At 40.6% G+C, this 20,846-nt stretch overlaps 1 protein-coding gene across 6 annotated transcripts; it reads left to right on the top strand.

The window, feature by feature from the left end:
* The first annotated feature begins 19 nt into the window (after positions 1 to 19).
* On the top strand, positions 20 to 20,218 carry LOC118424524 (splicing factor 3B subunit 1). 6 transcript variants are annotated; one of them, XM_035833109.1, is made up of 26 exons: positions 177 to 208; positions 896 to 1,080; positions 1,431 to 1,529; positions 1,878 to 1,995; positions 2,960 to 2,983; positions 3,421 to 3,492; positions 4,461 to 4,534; positions 4,872 to 4,956; positions 5,148 to 5,233; positions 5,532 to 5,784; positions 6,257 to 6,478; positions 6,841 to 6,962; positions 7,475 to 7,643; positions 7,982 to 8,112; positions 8,722 to 8,988; positions 9,712 to 9,982; positions 10,589 to 10,734; positions 11,095 to 11,241; positions 11,744 to 11,869; positions 12,299 to 12,520; positions 13,353 to 13,535; positions 15,678 to 15,910; positions 16,533 to 16,664; positions 17,506 to 17,778; positions 18,204 to 18,420; positions 18,901 to 20,218. In XM_035833109.1, the coding sequence occupies exons 7-26, from the start codon at positions 4,505 to 4,507 to the stop codon at positions 19,057 to 19,059; spliced, it is 3,474 nt and encodes a 1,157-aa protein (XP_035689002.1). In that variant the 5' UTR covers positions 177 to 208; positions 896 to 1,080; positions 1,431 to 1,529; positions 1,878 to 1,995; positions 2,960 to 2,983; positions 3,421 to 3,492; positions 4,461 to 4,504; the 3' UTR covers positions 19,060 to 20,218. The 6 variants fall into 6 exon arrangements, with proteins under 6 accessions (XP_035688999.1, XP_035689003.1, XP_035689002.1 ...); XM_035833110.1 differs by lacking the exon at positions 2,960 to 2,983 and having other exon boundaries at positions 169 to 208; positions 3,421 to 3,488; XM_035833106.1 differs by lacking the exons at positions 2,960 to 2,983; positions 3,421 to 3,492 and having other exon boundaries at positions 20 to 208.
* The last annotated feature ends 628 nt before the right edge of the window (positions 20,219 to 20,846 follow it).

The following is a 20,846-nucleotide window of genomic DNA, read 5'->3' as shown; positions in this document are numbered from 1 at the left end:
AATTTTTAGAATCATTTTATCCGAGTATATCTTATCATACATCTGAAACTTGTAAAATTACATATTTTTTTCTGATTCCGCTGATTGCCGAGCACTCACGATTTTTACCGAAAACGACGGGACTACGTCGACCGCGGGGCATGACGGGATCGATATTTTCAGCTTTGCACGATGGCTACTACGGGAGTAGCGCCGACCACCGTCGAAGGTAGGCTGTATTCTCGTAAATATAAGCTTTGCAACAAATATTTTCCTCACAATATTGTCTATAGACTCCATAGATTATGTTTGTGTATTTTTCTTGGCGCTGTTTTCTCAAATATATTGATAAACAAGCATTACTTCTGGTCTTCGCGACACAAATTTTCCAAAATGGCGTCACAAAATTTTGACCCATGCGTGTTTTTGGAAAGAGACATTTTGCAGGAAAGCAACTTGATTTGGATTCTTTCAGTTCACTCCTCATCATTTTCCCCATCTACCAATCATTAGGATGAAAATCTAAGTGTCAACGAGTCGTAGGTTGTAGAAATCGAGGAAAATGTGCGCAATCAAGTCTGAGGTTGTAAAAAATTTGTTGTGCTTCTTTTTTGTCCAAAGTGCATTATCTGACCGAAACGAACGGCCAGCAGGGATTATGACATAAACGTTCTTTATAATTCGCCTTGATGACTTAAAGCATAGTCTACATTTCACGTTAACATATAATTTGTGGACACGTGACCCCATGATATTAATAATATTATTATGGTTACAACTGTACTATATGGTTACAAGTGTAAGTTATAAAAGCAAGCTACCATATAAATTATCTCTTGGATGCCCTTAGACGTTAGAGGTATCCAGTGGATATCTATTTTAACATCCCTTTTGTGATGTTTTTGTCACTGTACAGAATTTGAAGAGCAAATCAGACAACTCCAGGCTAAGAAGTCTGGTAGTAATAATGTTGAGGAAGAACCACCAGAGAATGATCGTGTGGGCTTGACCTCACATGGTCACTTTGACCAGGAGATCTACGGCGGCAGCAACAGCAAGTTCGAGGGATATGTGACCTCCATTCCTGCTAACGACATCCAGGTATTGGAATTGTTTCAAGGCCAATATTATTGTGTTGAACTTGATAAGATGTTGATGAAGCAAAGGTTTGAAATATTGTACTGTAATGTAGTTATTACTAAATATCATACTGAACTTTTATAGTATAGGTGGGATGAAATGTAGTTTATCTCCATAGCCTTACTCAGCTTTTACACAACTTTGTTATCCACCAGTCACTGTTAGCATTCAGGTAAATTTGGGTCAATTTGTTACAAAATCAACTGGATGTTGCGGATAGAATATGAGGCCAGTTTTCTCTTCAGTTGTAGTCGCAATATACAGTTGTTTGTTCTAAGATGTCTTTACCTTTCTTTCTTGATTCCTTGTAGGATGATGATGAAGATGACTACACAGGCAGTGTGCTGGCCAAGAGGTCTACATACACAGCTCCAGCCGCATTACTTAACGACATCCCACAGGCTGAACAGGTAATTACATGGTGTTATTCTAGTAAAACTTAAGCCCAAATTCTCTTGTTTCACTGTAATTTGCATGCTGCATTAGCAAAATCTTTTTTCTGTTTTTCCCATGTTTGATTGTGTTGTCGTAACGTGTATTGGTGACAAGAATGAGTCGGCAAATTGATTTGAAGGACGATTTCATTATGGATTAGCTGACTGCTGCCCACTGCTGAGTCAGGGACTGTACAATCAAATGCTAGATACAACTACTCATGTTTTGTTTTTTTTGGCACTACATCAGAAGTTCTGGTTTTAGTTTTGTGTGTTGTCCTCTCATGGTAATTGTGGCTCACATCTCCTTCTTCCTTTCACCAGAACTATGACCCCTTCGCCGAACACCGCGTGCGAACCATCGCAGAGAGGGAAGACGAGTACAGGGCACGCCGTCGCAACCTCATCATTTCACCCGAGCGATTCGACCCTTTCGCTGAAGGTAGAGTGTGGTCAACTTTGTTCTCACTGCATTGAAAAGCTGCTATTATGTACAAGAATTACCCATGAACCAGTGGTGTGTGGGCATGCACTTGCCCGTTGCCAGTTATGTAAAATCCCAACTAAAAAAGCTTCAACCCTAACTATAACATTGGCAGTTATATTTCTCTGTGTCTACATTTGGGTCTGTTTTGTTAGTGTGTGTTATAACTGGCCAGGCAAGTGTGTGTTGCTAAGTACTGTTTTGAAAGAGGTGTGGAAGAAAGTCCTTGTTGCCTTAAGAGAAAGTTCCAGAAGAAGTCTTTCACTAGATGGGTCACTGTCAACAGTTCACATCAGGTAGGTCTTGTTATATTCTCTGACATGTTCCAACTGTGTTACCCAGGTTTATAGTAAATCATCCAGCTCTGTTAATCTAAATACACATTTGTATTTTGGGAATTAACATATGTACAGTGTACTTTTAAAATTATCCAAACTTGCGCATTTTTTGATAAGGTATTTGCCACATTAGGGAGATGCTATTCTCCACAGATATAAGAGAACAAGAACATATCAAATACCTCCTTCAACAAGAAATGATTCCTGAAAGCCTGATTTTTTCTTTGTACAGGATTTGTTAAGAGTTTGAGAGACAAAATTTCTGTTTGTCATGCTGCAAGCCTGGGTTGACACAGCTTGGGACAGTCTCAGATTTTCTGGTATCTATAACTCCCAAAGTCTGTTGTGTCTTCTTTAAGTCTATACTGCATGGCGTGAGTTGCTTTTGAGTGCAAGATTGTGTTCTGAACCACACACCAAATGTTTTCTCTTTGTCATATGTGGCACTGATGCTAAGAAGGTAGCATAACTTTCTTAGCATCATGTCGGTACTTCTCAGCATCCATGTTATACATGAGTTCCTATATCAATAAGAAACTTTCAAAGAACACATACTAACGTACCTTCCAATTTTCTTCCAACAGCATCCTTCCTCTGAGAAAACAACGGTTAGCACACAGGACATGGTGCAGGGTTGCTTGAAAAGAAAATATCGGCCAAAAAACTCTCTTAGCTCTTGTCCATAGTTTGTTCAGGTTGTAAACTAATGTATTGGCTATATGAGTAGGAACCACGGAAACTTTGCAGTGGATTGCCTGAAGTAGTATTTTTCCAAAAATCTTTTGAAGAAAAACTATTCTAAGAACACGTGTGAAGGAAAGCAGCCAGCCTTTTACTTTAGAAAGCACGGCAGAACTGTATGTGTACGAGCTTTAACCAAACGCATGCCAAAAGAGTCCGAAAGATAACACCGTAAGCTTCTGGCATTTAAATGTGATTGGTGTTGTCCAAAATTTGTGCTCTGTCTCAAAGTTGTAATTTATAGACTATGATAGTTGGTAGGTCCTTGTTGTGGTCTATTAACTCCTTGAGGTAATATGTTTAGGCGGAAGCCTGCTCTTTGCAGATGCGGAAGAGTTGGTAGCGATGGTTTGAGGCCGTTGGCAGGACACAGTAGGTATATAAACCGCCACCGCCATCTACACATCCGCACTTCTACTGTTCCTGTGGATGCCGCACCATCCCATAAAGATGGCTGCCTTTGTGTTCTTTCCTTGTGTATTCATGAAATTTGATGCCAAAGTGTCGTTCATGTATTAGATGAAATTTGGAACTGTTGCCCCCAAACTGGTGAAAGAAAAAATCTGTTCTAAATCTAGAAAAAGTTCACTACAAGTTCATAAAGTCAAAATATGGCAATGTAATGTTTGTGAATTTAGAAATGAAGCACGTTTTTGTAAGATTTCAATGAATGCTCTTACACCTTTGGGGGCATCTGTTCAGTGTTATATCATACCCCTAGAATCATGAAGTATTGTTCTTGACATTTGTATGCAAAGCTTCTTACCTGCTAGCAACACAGAGGTTTCCCTGGAGCTACAGCCCTACCAAGAACAGGGCATTACATTGTCTCATGAATGTCTTCTTGTAGAGGTTGTAGACAGAGAAACCCACAGACCACATTTCACACCTTTCAAATTCAAAACAAATCAAACAGCACAATATTCGGATAAATGTGCCCACCATTCTTGTTGATTTCATCGAGGTCATGGCTCTAGTTGTGGTGCTTGCAGGACTTTTATTTTGAAATGATAGCTGATTGCTGAAAGTTCATACAAGTTCATATCATGAGTATATTTAACTTCTTGTTGAAGCGATGTAGAATTGTATGTAAGTATGCTCTCTGAGATAACCAACCAGAATTCAGTTATTGTGTTAACGAAATCGCTGAATATAGGTTGCAAATTTTTTCTCCTATTTGCTGACATTGCTAAATTGCCTAAAACATGTATCTACAACTTTTTTTCTGGGAAAAATTGGAAGGCTGGATGAAGTCTTAGAGAGTATGCTTTGTTGTTGCTTTGTCTCACTTTACTAACGCTTTTATCTTTTCTCTCCCATGACGTTTTCTTTGTTGCTGTGTAGGTGGCAAGACCCCCGACGTCACACAGAGAACGTACCGGGATGTGATGCGGGAGGCTGCCCTCAAGAAAGATGAGGTTTGTAGTGTTTGTTAGAGTCATCATAGTTTTTATCATGTTCACTGCATCAGTTGCTGCATGTTCCACCAGTTAAAATGATCATGTATAGTAAGTATTTCTTAATGTCATCCATAGGTTGGGTCTGTCTTAAAAGAAACTACTAGTATCAGCTTTGGTATTATCAGCTTATTTATTTTTTGTTGTTTGATGAAAAAATCATTTCAGATCTGTAATATATGGAACTGCCAGTTGATCTGTAAGATCCAAAGTGTTAAGAAATAACGTGAGAAAGAAATGTGACAAAGAAAGTGAAAGAAGATCCTGTGTTAAGTGTTGACCCTTCTTGTGTTTGCAGCGTGCAGTTCGGGAGGAGATTCTGCAGAAGCAGAAGACAGGAGACCTGCAAGTCAACAAAGTGGTCGAGGAGAAACCGAAAGCTAGTAAGTTTTTGTGTAGAATGAACCTCTGATTCTAAGTATTCTGTCATCAGTAATACTTCCTTTGCTTTACGTCTTGATATGGGAAACAGATTACTTCTGTGTCTCTGTACAAACAAACTTTTTTGTAACTTTTGCTAAGTTGTAACTATCAATCCTTGAGAAGTAAGGAGTGTGTTATGTTCTCTTTACAGCTAAGAGGCGACGCTGGGACCAGACAGGTGATGAGACACCTTCTGCCACTCCCAAGAAGAAGATGTCTAGCTGGGACCAAGCTGATGTATGTATTATGTTTGTTTTTTTCCTCTCTTTTATCATTTTCAATACAGAAAAGGTATATAAAGCTTGGAAGGTAGATTGAGATAGCAGACTTATCCTGTAGTCAAAATGGAAGTTGTTGGTTAGAGGAAAATCACCTCCACTTGTGTATTGCACATTACCCATTTTTGAAGGATGACTGTCAAAGTGTTAGCCAGCTCCATATATCTACTACATGAAGCTTTAACTTTGTTTTAAGGTATTTCCGTCACAAGTACTACCAGAAGGTTACATTCATATCTTTTTGTGCTATACCGCAGACCCCCTCACACACCCCAGCACAGACCAGATGGGATGAAACGCCCGGCCGTCCCAAAGGTGGAGAGACGCCCGGTGCCACACCTGGCCAGAGCACACGGAACTGGGCAGAGACACCTGCGCACGCCACGCCCGGTGCCACCACACCTGGACGTACACCTGGCCACGATACACCTGGAGCCGGAGGGATGACACCAAGGGCCACGCCCAGTGCACGCAGGAACAGATGGGACGAAACTCCCAAGACTGAAAGAGGTATGTGCTGTACATGTACTTGCACCTATCTTACCTTTTTTTCTTGCCAACAAGTTTGCCATCTGCAAAGCCACTTTTGGCCACTGAACTACTTAGTGGTCACCACGTAACAAGCCCTTAAGGCCAGAGTAAGACTAGGACAGCATTTCTTCTTTCTTGGTCAAAATCGTCTTTAGACAAGCCGGATTTGACATTTCCTACTCCCACCGTCATACTTGAGGGATTCAGGTCTTAGTAGCTTCCCACATCAGCTAATGGACTTGTAAAAAAACTAACCTGTTATCATTGGATGTCTAGTGAATAGTAGTGAAATTGTTTGTCTGGAAAGAATTACTTTTTATCTTTCACAATGGTACTGTATGTTTCTGTGTAATCTGTAAATTGTGCTGGGATTCATAGTGACATTCATTAAAGTAAAATGTTTATGTAAAATGATGTGCTCTTGTGTAAAAGTTTCTTCTTTACACACCAGAAACACCTGGGCACGGAAGTGGCTGGGCTGAGACCCCGCGTACGGACCGAGGCATGGGAGACGGTGTGATCTCGGAGACCCCCACACCTGGCGCGTCCAGCAAACGTCGCTCCCGGTGGGACGAGACACCTGTGGGAACACCTGGACCGGCCACACCCATGCTGGGACAGGGAATCACACCTACTGGACCAAAGGCTATGAACATGGCCACTCCAACACCAGGTACTTTGTCATTCATAGCATTTTATACATAAGCTCCCACACTCCATCCTCAAGAGCCCTGGTAAACTAACCAGGCTGACACTAGACCTCGATAGTGTTGATTATCTTGTAGTCGTGATGTTTCTGATGTATTTTGATGAGGCTTAGAATTTATAGTATTTTCATGGCATCTCTGGGCTGTATGTAGTGTTGTGGTTGTTTATGAAATAATATGAATCCTCATGTAGGTAAAATTTGGTAGTACCCAAGATATTAAAGGTTGTAAAATCCTAGTACTTGAGCAAATTTGAATCCATTGAAATAATATGTTTCTTTTTGACTATAAAACATGAGAAATAAATGTGCCATTTCTCCCTGAACAGGTCACATCATGCAGATGACACCAGAACAGATGCAAGCCTGGCGCTGGGAGCGCGAGATCGACGAGAGGAACAGGCCCCTGACAGACGAGGAACTGGACGCCATGCTGCCAGAGGGATACAAGGTCTGTAAAACAGGTTTTCTAATAAAAAAACTTAGACCTACTCACTCTCATTAATAGATTATACCTTTCAAGACAGCAATCCCTAGCAAGCGTTTTTAAACTAATTTAGAATTAGGCTAACTGTATCGTACAATGTTTAGATGATAAACAAGCTGAAGTCAACAATTTGTGTTGTTAGATTTATGTCTATGATGATGACAAGTTATCCCTGTCAGAGACAAGGACGTCTCTGCTGAGAAAGCACGTCAGACTGAGGCATTGACTTTTCCTAACAGCATTGTATGATGCAAAACACCTACACTGATAAAGGACATGTAAGAAAGTACATGTACCTCTTCAAAGCATTGCCTGACTTACATCTATAGGTGTAAGGAAGATGGAACAAAAATAAGGAAGACGATAAATTTTTAGAAGACATAACTTCTGGGCTTACATACATGCTTGTGGCAACCCTGTCTATACCACCACCTCATGTTTAGCAATCTAACTCTGAAAATGTTGTTTTCTTGCAGACTCTGGCTCCCCCAGCCGGCTATGTGCCCATCCGTACTCCAGCCAGGAAGCTCACAGCTACCCCCACACCCATGGGTGGTATGACAGGCTTCCACATTCAGGTGGAGGACAAGAGCCTGAAACAACTGACTGACCAGCCCTCGGGCAACCTGCCCTTCCTCAAACCTGGTAAATATTGTGGCTGAGACATTGAAACGTTGAAATCTTTTAAACTTTGCTAGACCATAGCATTGTAGCATGTACAGTTCTGTGTTTGATCGCAGCTTTCTTGATTTATTTATTGACAATGAAACAACTTATTACATGGGTCTGCCTAGGCAGCTTTGGGCTGGTAGTGGCAGCTTGAAAAGGCCAGCTTGAAAAGGCTATGTTTCATCACATGAAATACTTGTCGTGTACGTACAAAGACGAGCTTTTTTCCAATGCTAAAAATGCTTTCTTTTCTATGACTTCTTCATTAGCTGGTTTCATCAGAAAAACTGATAGCTGTGTTCTTTCCTGTATAGATGATGTGCAGTACTTTGACAAGCTGTTGGTGGACGTTGATGAGTCCACGCTCAGTGCAGAGGAGCAGAAAGAGAGGAAGATCATGAAGCTCCTCCTGAAGATTAAGAATGGTACTCCACCCATGAGAAAGGTAAGAATGCATTCAAACAATTCTCTTTCTTTAACTTTTCACTAGACTGTTATGCCTTTGATAAAAAAATCCATGTATTATACCAAGCTTTTTCTTTTTAACCCATTCCGCTTTCTGCAAAATTTTTGTACTGTAGTGTTATCTAACACTAGGGAATAACTTAAATAGAAATTTAAAAAGACTATGCATGACTTAATTGTGCTCCTAGCATCCAACTCAACTGATGAGCTCCGTAGGGATGGTGTTAATTAGCCATTGGCTGTGAGAGATAATGTACCACAGTCTATGTATTTTATCAACACAGATGAGCTTTCATTCTAAATTTTTCTTTTCTGAACTTTTCTTCGCAGGCTGCCCTTAGACAGATCACAGACAAGGCGTCAAACCGTTCTCTTTGTTCAAACTTTCTGTCAGAGAGAAAATTCACGTTTGACTCTTTTTTCAGGCTGCCCTAAGACAGATCACAGACAAGGCTCGAGAGTTCGGAGCCGGTCCCCTCTTCAACCAGATCCTGCCCCTGCTGATGTCTCCCACACTTGACTATGTATTTTATCAACACAGATGAGCCTTGATGCTAAATTTTTCTTTCATGAACTTTTTTTTTCTCAGGCTGCCCTGAGACAGATCACAGACAAGGCACGAGAGTTCGGAGCCGGTCCCCTCTTCAACCAGATCCTCCCCCTGCTGATGTCTCCCACACTGGAGGATCAGGAGCGCCATCTGCTGGTGAAGGTGATTGACCGCATCCTGTACAAGCTGGATGACCTGGTGCGACCCTACGTGCACAAGATCCTGGTGGTGATTGAGCCGCTGCTGATCGATGAGGACTACTACGCACGTGTGGAGGGCAGGGAGATCATCTCCAACTTGGCTAAGGTACGTACACTTTCTTGTTGAGATAGGAAAACAGTAGTCTAGACATTGTTAGACAATCTTAAACTATACAAACATTGTTTGTATTTTTTTTTTACAATGTTTGACATCTAAGCCATTTGGTATAGTTAAGTGTCTGTGATGATGACAAAGTTATCCCTGTCAGAGGCTAGTGTCTCTGCTGAGAAAGCACGTCAGACTGAGGCATTGTATTGTGGCAACAACGGGCAACCTGGACCCATGACTCTATGAGATTATGTACAGTTTGGCATTATTGATCATACAGTAAATTAAAATTTGAAATGATTCACAAATGTATATGAAAGCCAAATGGCGGCATATCCGGTTATGGCAGTGATTTCTTAATGTCTTTTAAGCTGACATAAATTTGTGCTTTTGCTGAATTCGGGAAGCTGCCTGTAGACAACTAAAAACTGCAGTAGGCATATCATTTATGACAAGAAGTGAAGGAATAAGATAGCAAAATGGTGTATTTAGTAATGGCAGTGATTTCAGTATCTCTCTTAAAGTGATATAAGTTTGTAGATCATGTGATCAGGCTTTTCTCTCAAAGTTTATGCTGAAAGAAAGAGGTTGCAGCTTCCCTGTTTAGACCCCCCCCCCATAATGTTGGTAACTTGTGGCAGATTTTACATTAAGAACAGGGCTTTTATATTATATAGAAGAAAAAGCTATAATACAACTTGTGTGTTTCGATAAATTCAGGCTGCAGGCTTGGCCACCATGATCTCCACCATGCGTCCTGACATTGACAACTTGGATGAGTACGTGCGTAACACCACGGCCCGCGCGTTCGCCGTCGTGGCGTCTGCTCTTGGCATCCCCTCCCTCCTGCCCTTCCTGAAGGCTGTGTGCAGGAGTAAGAAGTCGTGGCAGGCTCGGCACACGGGAATTAAGATCGTGCAGCAGATCGCCATCCTCATGGGCTGTGCCATCCTGCCTCATCTCAAGAACTTGGTGGAGATCATTGAGCATGGTAGGTGGTCCTTATTTGGGTCATCGTTTGAAATTTAAAATGTCAAAACAAAGTCCTCAATAGTACAGAAGCTTAGACTAACAATGAACATTGATTGAATACCAGTTGTTGTTTCTTTATTTCTGGTTCTTGTTTCAGCCTTAGTTTGATTTTTAAAAAGTCAAAACTGTGAAATACAAAGATCTAAATAATAAGAAGCATAGGGTAACAATTCACATAGAATATCAGGGCTCTTGATTTTTTTTATGTCCTCCATAAAACTCGATCACACGTACTGAGTCTGTACTCTTTTAGCCTGCCAAATTACAAAGTTATTTCTATGTTTCTGTAATCTCAAGGTATTTATAGCCTGGAATTATGTACTTCATGTCTATGATGATGACAAGTTATCCCTGTCAGAGACAAGGACGTCTCTGCTGAGAAAGCACGTCAGACTGAGGCATTGTTAAAACAAGAAGCTATGAATTTTATTATCAATCTTGTGAATTAAAGTTCAATTAAAAGACTACACAGACCCCTTTAATATGATGTTATAGACAAACACTTGTTCGCTTTCTTGTCTTATTTCTATTGAAGAATTTTTCTAAAAAATTTTGTCGTCTTCAGGTCTGGTAGATGAGCAGCAGAAAGTGCGCACCATCACTGCGTTGGCCTTGGCTGCCCTGGCTGAAGCCGCCACGCCCTACGGTATCGAGTCCTTTGACAGTGTTCTCAAACCTCTCTGGAAGGGTATCCGCCAGCACAGAGGAAAGGTATGCAAGAATTTCTCATTTCACTCTTTCTGCATGACGAGTTGTATTGTCTGATAGACTTAAGAATATTGCCAAGACATAGTTTATGTTTCTTGAGCATTTGAAACTTGTGGGTAATGTGAATGAAGTATGAACCTGTGCTGGAAAAAAACAACTCGAGTCTAAGAATAAAAAAAATTAGTGTCTATCATGATAACAAAGTTGTCCTCTGTCAGATGCAATTATGTTGGCTTGGAAAATACATCAGACTGAGGCATTGCATCATAGCAACATTGGCATGGAGAGCTTTCCAAGCCATATCATGTGATATAGGCAGTTATGTACAGGGACCTAACCCAAATGTGCTATCCTACGCCACAGGGTCTAGCTGCTTTCCTGAAGGCTATTGGTTACCTCATCCCCCTCATGGATGCTGAGTACGCCAGCTACTACACCCGTGAAGTGATGCTCATCCTGATCCGAGAGTTCCAGTCACCTGATGAGGAAATGAAGAAGATTGTGTTGAAAGTGAGTATCGTTCTATTGAGATTTCTGTTCATAGTTGTCCATTTCAAAGAAACCATTCCAATGAGATGTAAGGGAAATCAGAGAAGCACATAGACTGTTATCTAGTTAAGGTGTTAAAAATTGTTTCTCATCTAAGCTATTTGGTACAGTTTTAATGTCTGTGATGATGACAAAGTTATCCCTGTCAGAGGCTAGAGTCTCTGCTGAGAAAGCACGTCAGACTGAGGCATTATATCATAGCAACAACGGGCTACCATGGCTCTACAGTACTATGTGCACTTGGCCCTAGTTACATGGTGATTTTACAAGGTTTTGTACTCAGGTAAATGTCAGTGAACCGGAAATGCAGGCATCCATTCTTAAATGTGGTTCCAGAAATCTGTAGTTCTCTTTCCTGTGTTCAAGATTTCTAGATCCTTTTCCATGTTTAAGGTGACATTTGTCTTAATAAGATCTGAAGAAAGATCCACCTTTTCTGTGAGCAGCCTCTGTTGTGTTGCAGGTAGTGAAGCAGTGCTGTGCCACAGACGGTGTGGAGCCCCAGTACATCCGGGAGGAAATCCTGCCGCCCTTCTTCAAGCACTTCTGGCAGCACAGAATGGCCCTGGACAGGAGGAACTACAGACAGGTCAGGATTTCTTTTTGAATCTTAAGCGTGAATTACACATTTACAGTGTGATTCTTGGACAAGGCTTCCATACAGTTACCAAGAGATAGATTGGTAAAGGATAGTTTATGTCAGAGGAATTTAGGTTTGCACAAAAGGTTACAATGGAGTTATACCTCATTGACATTAGACGGATGTACTGATAAGTGTACTAATGGCCAATTTCATATACAGTATGTTGACTTTGAATGCAGAGCTTACCATGATTATTCAACTCCATGCCTGTGATCTCCACAAGTTGATAGATACATTTCCTGGCGCCTGACACCAAGTCTATGTAGAAATCATGTTCTCTAGGACAGGTCTGTGTTTTACCCTTATAACAGCTTGCTCTCTTGCTATGTTTTGTTGTATTCTGTAAGTAAAGAAATGTGTATTTACCTATAACAGCTTGTAGACACAACCGTGGAGATTGCCAACAAGGTGGGTGCAGCAGAGATCATCAGCCGCATCGTGGATGACCTGAAGGACGAGGCTGAACAGTACAGGAAGATGGTCATGGAGACCATCGAGAAGATCATGGCTAATCTGGGCGCGGCCGACATTGACTCCCGTCTGGAGGAACAGCTTATCGACGGCATTCTGTATGCCTTCCAGGAACAGACTACAGAGGTGGGGTAACCCTTGTGTGTCTGACGTGTTTTGGGTAGATGTTATTGTATTTGTTTACATATTTGTATATACTGTATGCCTTATTTGTATGAGCCCTGGAAGATTAGCTCAATCTGAGCTAAAGGGTATCACAATAAACTCAGCTCAACAGTCTAATTCTAGCTGAACTGTCTGTTAATACAGTTTTGGAGCATCAAAAATTTCAATGAACCCAAATTCCAACTTCAGCTTCTCAAAATACAGTCAAACCTGACCACAGTGACCTCTCAAGGGACTTAGAAAATAGTCACTGCAGACAGGAGTCCAAGATAGACAGGATTGTCAATGCTTGGACCTAAAGAAAAAATGATCCAAGGGAAAAATTGCCCAGAAGGTTCTAACTGAAAGTACCCCAATAACAAGACAGTGAAGGTTAGCTTGTCAGTTTTGCCTATGATGATGACAAAGTTATCCCTGTCAGAGACAAAGAATGTCTCTGCTGAGAAAGCACGTCAGACTGAGCCAAGGCTGGTCAGGATTGAGAGTAATGATAACAAAGCCTGTAAAAATCATCGCTGTGTTTCAGCTCAATTAGTTCCCGCAGGTTTTGACTGTGTACATGTATATTGTGTTGTTGTTGATTTTTACAATGCATTTGAGGCCAGTTTCTGGATTGAATATCTGTTTCTCTCCTTACTTAGGAAGTTGTGATGCTGAATGGTTTTGGCATAGCTGCTTCAGCTCTATTTGTTCCTGCAGGTTTTGACATTGTATATTTTGTTGTTGGTTTTTATAGTTTGAAAAAAGCCAGTACTGCTTTTTATATTGAAAATCCTTTTCTCTCCTCACTTAGGATGTTGTGATGCTGAATGGTTTCGGCACCATTGTGAACGCTCTGGCCAAGCGTGTGAAGCCGTACCTGCCCCAGATCTGTGGTACCATCCTGTGGCGGCTGAACAACAAGGCAGCGAAGGTTCGTCAGCAAGCTGCCGACCTCATCTCCCGCATCGCCGTGGTGATGAAGACTTGTCAGGAGGTGGGTTGTGAATATCGTAGCTGTTCTTAATCTCCAGGCAGATTTACCAGTGGCATAAGATAGTATCAAAGCTGGCTAAGGAGTACAGCTGGCCAAAGGGAGTCATCGGCCACTGCCAAACACACTCCTAGGCCGGCTTTACTCCTGTGGCAACTTTTGATACTATCTTATGCTACCATAGGATCTGCTTGGAGATTAGCTGTTCTTTGCTCAGTGACATACTCTCATGTCCCTAATAAACGTACCGGGACGTTTATTTTTTTCCCAGGAAAATTCCACCCGGTACGTTCTTATTTGGGACGGTACGTTTATTATTTTTTTGAAAATTGGGGCTTTGCTAACCAGGGACAACCGCATAATAAAAAGTTTGGGGTTTTCTGCCCATATGTCCGCGGTATTTTTGCTCAAAATTCACTATTTTTGGCCGAAGCGGCTCGGATTTCCCCTCCACTGTGACCCAAACATCCTAGCGATTATGTAAAATATCGGTCGATTTCGCTATGAATGTACAAAATAAATGTTATTATTGGGAAAATAAGCCGCCACACTGACGTTTTGAAGCACAATTTTTTATATAAACAACTTTTACAGTCTCTATTTACATCGTAAATGAACACACTGATCACATAATTTTAGCATGTACAGTATATTTCCGACCATGTGGTTCCATGCGCTATCGGCAGCGTCAACGGGGCGGACGAATAATTCCTTCACATAAGAAACAACAATTAGAACCTTCTTTCCCTTGTAATGTGGGTTTTGGGGCTGCAAATTCTCCAAAAACAGCAGAAATCCGTCCGTAAAAACAGCTTTTAACTTGAAGAAAAAGACCGAAACTGATCCAACATGGCTGCCAGGAATAACACGCACTGACAGTAAAGGTAGCACCCTGTTGCGCGGCAGATTCGAATCACTAAAATGAGGCCGTAAACGGGTGAAAATGATTTTATTTCGGTGAAATGATGGATACAAAATGTCATATATATTTTCAGAGTGTTGAATTTCAGAAATAATCATAAAATTTTCTAATTTTAGCGGTTTCTAGTGTCAAAATATAATCTGTAACATATTTAGTATTTGTGGCCTGAATGCTGGGCTACTTCACAGACGAGCTCTCACAAAAACTTTGTGAACAGTTTTTGTCCATTTTGGGAGTGTTGATGTGTGTTTTAATTGGTGGTTATGTCTAAAACATATATGGTTGAGTACTTGGAGCTATATTTATAATGATTTTATTGATATGCCAGTAATTTTAAGTAATGTACAAAAATATTTATTGATTACTTGCTTCAAGTTCTGAGTAGAAAATTCATACATCATGTAAATTTTCACTTGTTGAATTTGAAAGCACTGTTGGCCCCCGGTTAGGAGTCTGTATACCTTTCATTAGAAAATGGAGAAAATATTATAATTTGAACAAGATATCTATAGTTATTCAATATTCATTATTCATACAGCTATATTTAACTGATTTGGTGATCAGGTATAAGTAAATAAAAATAACCTACCTGCTTATTTGTTATTATCTTATAATCTTTCCCTTGAACAGAAGTAGCATGGTCAATTTGGTCATTTTCCGGGGGGTATGTTTATTCCGGGGGGTATGTTTATTAGATTTTGAAGATTTGTCCGGGGGGTATGTTTATTCCGGAAGGTATGTTTATTAGGGACATGAGAGTATTGACATTCCATGCATACATATGGATCTGTTTCAAGCAAACAAAAGAGTGTCATTCTAGCAGGTGCATGGGACTTATTGTAAGCATTGTTTTCAGCCATAAGGGCAACTTAATCTGCTGATATGGAAACATGAAGTAGCAAGTTGTTTAAAGTCTTAGTGAAATAAACATACAGGGAATAGTTCCCACACACTTAGTACAAAGTTATGAACTGTACAGTACAGTGTCTGTGATGATGACAAAGTTATCCCTGTCAGAGGCCAGTGTCTCTGCTGAGAAAGCACGTCAGACTGAGGCAATACATCGTAACTACAAAGCCGTAGAAAACTAGCATGATTCTTCGGTCAATATAACCACAAGGGATCTGCCAATCAAGTTGAAATTTAACTTAAATTTCTTAGATTTTAAGAAATTTGTTTTTAACTTAGCAGCATTTTAAAATGTTTTTGTGTTTTCTTGCCAGGAAAAACTGATGGGTCATTTGGGAGTGGTGCTGTATGAGTACCTGGGAGAAGAGTACCCGGAGGTGCTGGGTTCGATTCTCGGCGCGCTCAAGGCCATCGTCAACGTCATCGGCATGCAGAAAATGACTCCACCCATCAAGGACCTGTTACCCCGTCTCACTCCCATCCTGAAGAACCGTCACGAGAAGGTGCAGGAGAACTGCATCGACCTGGTGGGCAGAATTGCAGACAGGTCAGTTGCTCTTGCATTGTCCATGTATAGTTGTCATTCACCCTGCTCATCCAACCAATACACGCGTAATGAAAGACACAATTCTTGTGGCAGAAAATGGGGAGTAAGATACAAGGTGTCCAGTGAAAATGGGGGGCTTTGTGTTCCACCTATTATTGGTACCCCAATTGCAAGATAGAAAAGCTTCTTGAATGTTTCCTAGACGGTTTTACCTATGATGATGACAAAGTTATCCCTGTCAGAGACAAGGACGTCTCTGCTGAGAAAGCACGTCAGACTGAGGTTTCACTGTTGTACGTTTTCGCATAGTGATTCGTGCATTTTTCATAAGATTTGTGTGTTTTCGCTTAGTGACTCGTGCGTATCATGTAAGATTCGTACAAATTTCATAAGGTTTGTGCAAATGCTTAGGCACCCCTATTAAAGGGAGTTCAGTCACTATCTGTCCCTCTTCCTAAAATGATTTGTTTATTTATTTTTGATACAGCCAAAAAGTACAGTGGTCTGTCAATTAAGTGGTGAAAAAATGCTTGGAATAATGTATGCAAAGTTTGCAAGCAAGTTGTGTTCTTGTTAGATTAGATATGAGCTTTTCTGTGAAGTTCTTTTCATTTTTTTACAGAGGCTCAGAGTTTGTGTCTGCTCGTGAATGGATGAGGATTTGTTTCGAGCTGCTGGAGTTGCTGAAGGCCCACAAGAAAGCCATCAGGAGAGCAACAGTCAACACATTTGGCTACATCGCCAAGGCTATCGGGTGAGTGGAGTTCACATTCTCTGGTGCCAATCTTCTGACTCCCTCATGGGTTTGCTGTCAGGGTGGGTAAACTGAAGTGTTAGGCCTAGAAAAAAAATGTTGTTTCCTGTTTCAGTTCTGAAAAAATTAGGGTCGTTAGAAAGGGAGTATCTTTTTTTATTCCTTTTTATCATACTCTGGCCAAAACTGTAGTGGTGCAATACAGTTTAGCAAAGTAAAACTTAAATGTATGATTACACTTATATTTTCAATGTTAAACTTCAGTTTTGTGCATAATTGGTTACAAATCTGTGGATACAGTTATCCTTCATTAGATAGGACAAGCAGTTTTTTTGTACTTACAGATTTTGGCCCACCCCCCAAAAAAAGGCTAGGGTCCGCAGGTTTTTCTAGGGTCTGTCTGGAAACAGGAAACACCATTTTTTTCCTAGGCCTAGAATAAGATTCGTTCTGTTTGTGTTGCATTCATCCATATATTCCAACCAGACACACATTGTCTGTGAGGACAGATGAAATGCTAGACAAAGTTGAGCACTCAGAACCATTGTCAGGCTTTTCTCAGTGGGCCTGCCACACTGATGTGGGTGACACAAACCAACAGACTTCATTCTCACTGCATTCATAACATCACATGCTTTAGCAATGACTTTTGTTTATGGTCATAGTTGTTAAGTCTGTTTGGTAGACAGCGTACATACAGGGCGGTCTTCAGGACCCGTTCCTCCATCCCAGGACAGAAATTCTTAACTTCAAACTGTTGAAAATCTATTTTCATGAGCTTAAAATGACACGTTTAACATTATAGAGATGTAAGAATGACAAACATCCTTTCTACTTGCAGTCCTCACGACGTACTGGCCACACTGCTCAACAACTTGAAGGTCCAGGAGCGACAGAACCGTGTCTGCACAACCGTTGCCATAGCAATTGTGGCGGAGACCTGCTCCCCCTTCACAGTTCTTCCTGCGCTGATGAACGAGTACCGAGTCCCGGAACTAAACGTCCAGAACGGCGTCCTGAAGTCCCTGTCCTTCCTGTTTGAGTACATCGGTGAGATGGGGAAGGACTACATCTATGCTGTGACTCCGTTGTTAGAGGATGCCCTTATGGACAGGTGAGCTATCGTCTTAAAAATATCTCTAAAGATGATATTGTTCTTCATTCTATCACTTAACGGTGTTTGGTAGAAGGGATAACAGTAGCCAAGCTGTCAGCAGAGTCCTGGGTCAGTCAGAAACGATGAATAAATGCTATGCACTTGGTTTGCAACAGGAGCCAGAGTCAGTAGAAATCGTTTACATTGGCACACAAACAAATTGAAACATACCACACAAGACTAAGCATTAAGAAATTAGTTTCACAGGATGCAACGTACTAGCAACTTCAAGTTTTCAGCTACTGTAATTGACAAAAACTTTGTTCATCGACACGAAAAAAGTACAGTGACTCTCGTATGGTCAACTATAAACTACAAAATAGGACCACTGTTAGTCAGGAAGCCCTGTCTCTTGTTAATTTCTTCTCTTTTGCACCCCACAGAGACCTGGTGCACAGACAAACAGCCTGCTCTGCTATCAAACACATGTCGCTGGGGGTGTACGGGTTCGGCTGTGAGGATGCGCTGGTTCACCTGGCCAACTACGTGTGGCCAAACATCTTCGAGACGTCTCCTCATGTCATCCAGGCCGTCATGGACGCGCTGGAGGGGCTGAGAGTAGCGCTGGGGCCGGGGAAACTCTTACAGTACTGTCTGCAGGTCAGATGGACTTTTTTGCTGTTTCTCTATTGAATTTTCTGAAGTATGAAGTACACTTAGTATAAAAGGTAAGGGTTGTCTCGTAGCCTTTTTGAGTCCGTAGGTCCAACTGTTGGTTGTTCTCCACTGGGTTTACAGCATGTATTGTAAGGTTGTGCCCAACCCTTTCCTTACGAGCATTTTAGTCAGTATTAAGAGGATTTAAAAGAAATGCTATCAGTTTATAGCTTGGTTTGGAAAATCTTCCATTCTTAACATTTAGAGAAAGTTTATGAAATTTGATAAGCTCACTGTACTGTATTCATTTTCAAAGAGTGTAAAAGCAGCCATTTGCAAGTTTGTTTGTTTTTCATACCAGTTCTGATGTCAGCAAGAGATCAAATTTTGGTTTAAAGCGGTTTGTCAGAAGTTTGTGATCTATACGAATATTTGATTGGAAGCTACAGGAAAGTGATGATTTTCTTTCTTTGCCTACTACAGGGTTTGTTCCATCCTGCAAGGAAGGTACGAGACACATACTGGAGAATCTACAACAACTTGTACATCGGAGGGCAGGACGCTCTGGTGGCAGCCTACCCCAAGGTCTCAGACGACGACAAGAACACATACACACGTCATGAGCTCACCTATTTCCTCTAGTCCCCAAAAAACAGTGGCAGGATATTTCAAACTTTAGTGTTAGTTGACCAGGAATTGTGATACTGTGGTCATCTAGTATTCTCAACAACAAAAGATAAATGGTAGTATGTATGATTGTCTTGTACCAAATAAATGCTGGTACGTTAGAAGTTACAAAATGTACAGTCCAGCAAGAAGAAGAAAACAGAAAATCAACTGATGTTATTCAGTTTTTGTCACTGTTAATTGATACCACAGTAGTTTCATGAGTTGTCACTTGCTTTGTGGTACTGCTTAACCCAGACTTTCTTAACAAAAAAAAAAAGGAAAGAATCTTTGAGACAGCATCTGAGATGCATAGATGCGTATGCTGTTTATTGTACATTACGGAACTGCGATAAGTAGGAAATTTTATCTGTAATTTAGGATAGCTCTAGACAGTGATTCGTATTTGAAATGGTGGAAGACACATTAAACAGCAAAGCCTCTGTGCAAGGTTAAGTTTATGTTATCTTCAGTACCATATATTGCTGTTTTGCATAAGCTGACAAAATGAACCATTTTTGAACACCCTGGCTTCAGTACAGCTTACATCTTTAGCCCCGAGTTTGCTCTTACTGTGGGAAATAACTATTGATACAAATGAATCTTGTTTTATTAAACAGAGACTAGCTGTTGCTTGGTGGTTGAAACAAACCCTTGTTACATTTTGAAACAATCATGAACCTGGTTTTTGCGCACCCTTCTATGTATGTAGACAATGCTTGCATACATTTTGTATATATACACGCAACAATTCCTTGAAATGTCCCAGTGTAAGGTGCAGAAAAAATTGTAACCAGAGACATTCATCCAAACAAAAGACAAGCGTCTTCAAAATGTATGGTTTTGCAGATCTCAGTATTCAGTCTTTCAATTTGGGGGAAGTTGACAACCCTAGCACAAAAAAGACTTGATAACTTTTGTACAATCAATGTCAAATATTTCAGTGTGTACAATGCATGGATCAGAATGTACTCTGATCTAGCCTATTGTTTAACATAACATTTACACAGTTGTAAACATAACCTGGATGAATCTATGTTTTGTGGCACCACCTTCGTTATTACTGACAGTTGAAATACCATAACAGGACATGGGGCTAAAGTTCTTGTGTACAAAATAAATGTGTTGAAGTCTATGTTGTTTTCCTTTGTCATATTTGTGTTCATTTTTCTTTCATTAGTTAGCTCTTACAAAATTTGTAACAAAATACTGTACTAGAAATTTCTCTGTTCTTGCACGTACATACAGGTACTTGGAACAAGCATGCTTTTTACTAATTATAGTACTTAAATGATTGTCCTTTAACTACCACTATACTATACTACTATTTAACAGAATTTAGGCAACATTGTAGATTTTGAATGCGAAGTAGAATGATTAAGATGAAAGCACAAAATATGCTCAGGAGAGAAGTGCATGTAGGCTTCAATTTCACATTTTCTTGATAACAATGAAGCCTACTGCTACCACCTATTGATGGTAGAAGATAAACCTAGGATGAGAAAAATGTCATCAGCTCTTTAATAGGCAAACAAAATGCACAAAGCAGGCAGAAGCTTTATCATTGCCGACGCAACATTGACCTTGTCTGCCTTTTCAGGACAACCATTGCCTGAGGCAGGTAACATTGTTAGAATTTTGGTCAATTCTGCCTTTACAATAATTACTTTAAAAGAGTCCTGCCTCCTTCCGTTGTTAGCTCAACCAAGACGATCAGCATTCCCTAATGTTTAGAATGTTAACACAAAACAAGGACTCTTGGC

This window comes from Branchiostoma floridae, chromosome 10, assembly GCF_000003815.2.
Source record: "Branchiostoma floridae strain S238N-H82 chromosome 10, Bfl_VNyyK, whole genome shotgun sequence".
In the NCBI taxonomy this organism is placed as follows: domain Eukaryota; kingdom Metazoa; phylum Chordata; class Leptocardii; order Amphioxiformes; family Branchiostomatidae; genus Branchiostoma; species Branchiostoma floridae.
This window is presented reverse-complemented; position numbering and strand designations above follow the sequence as displayed.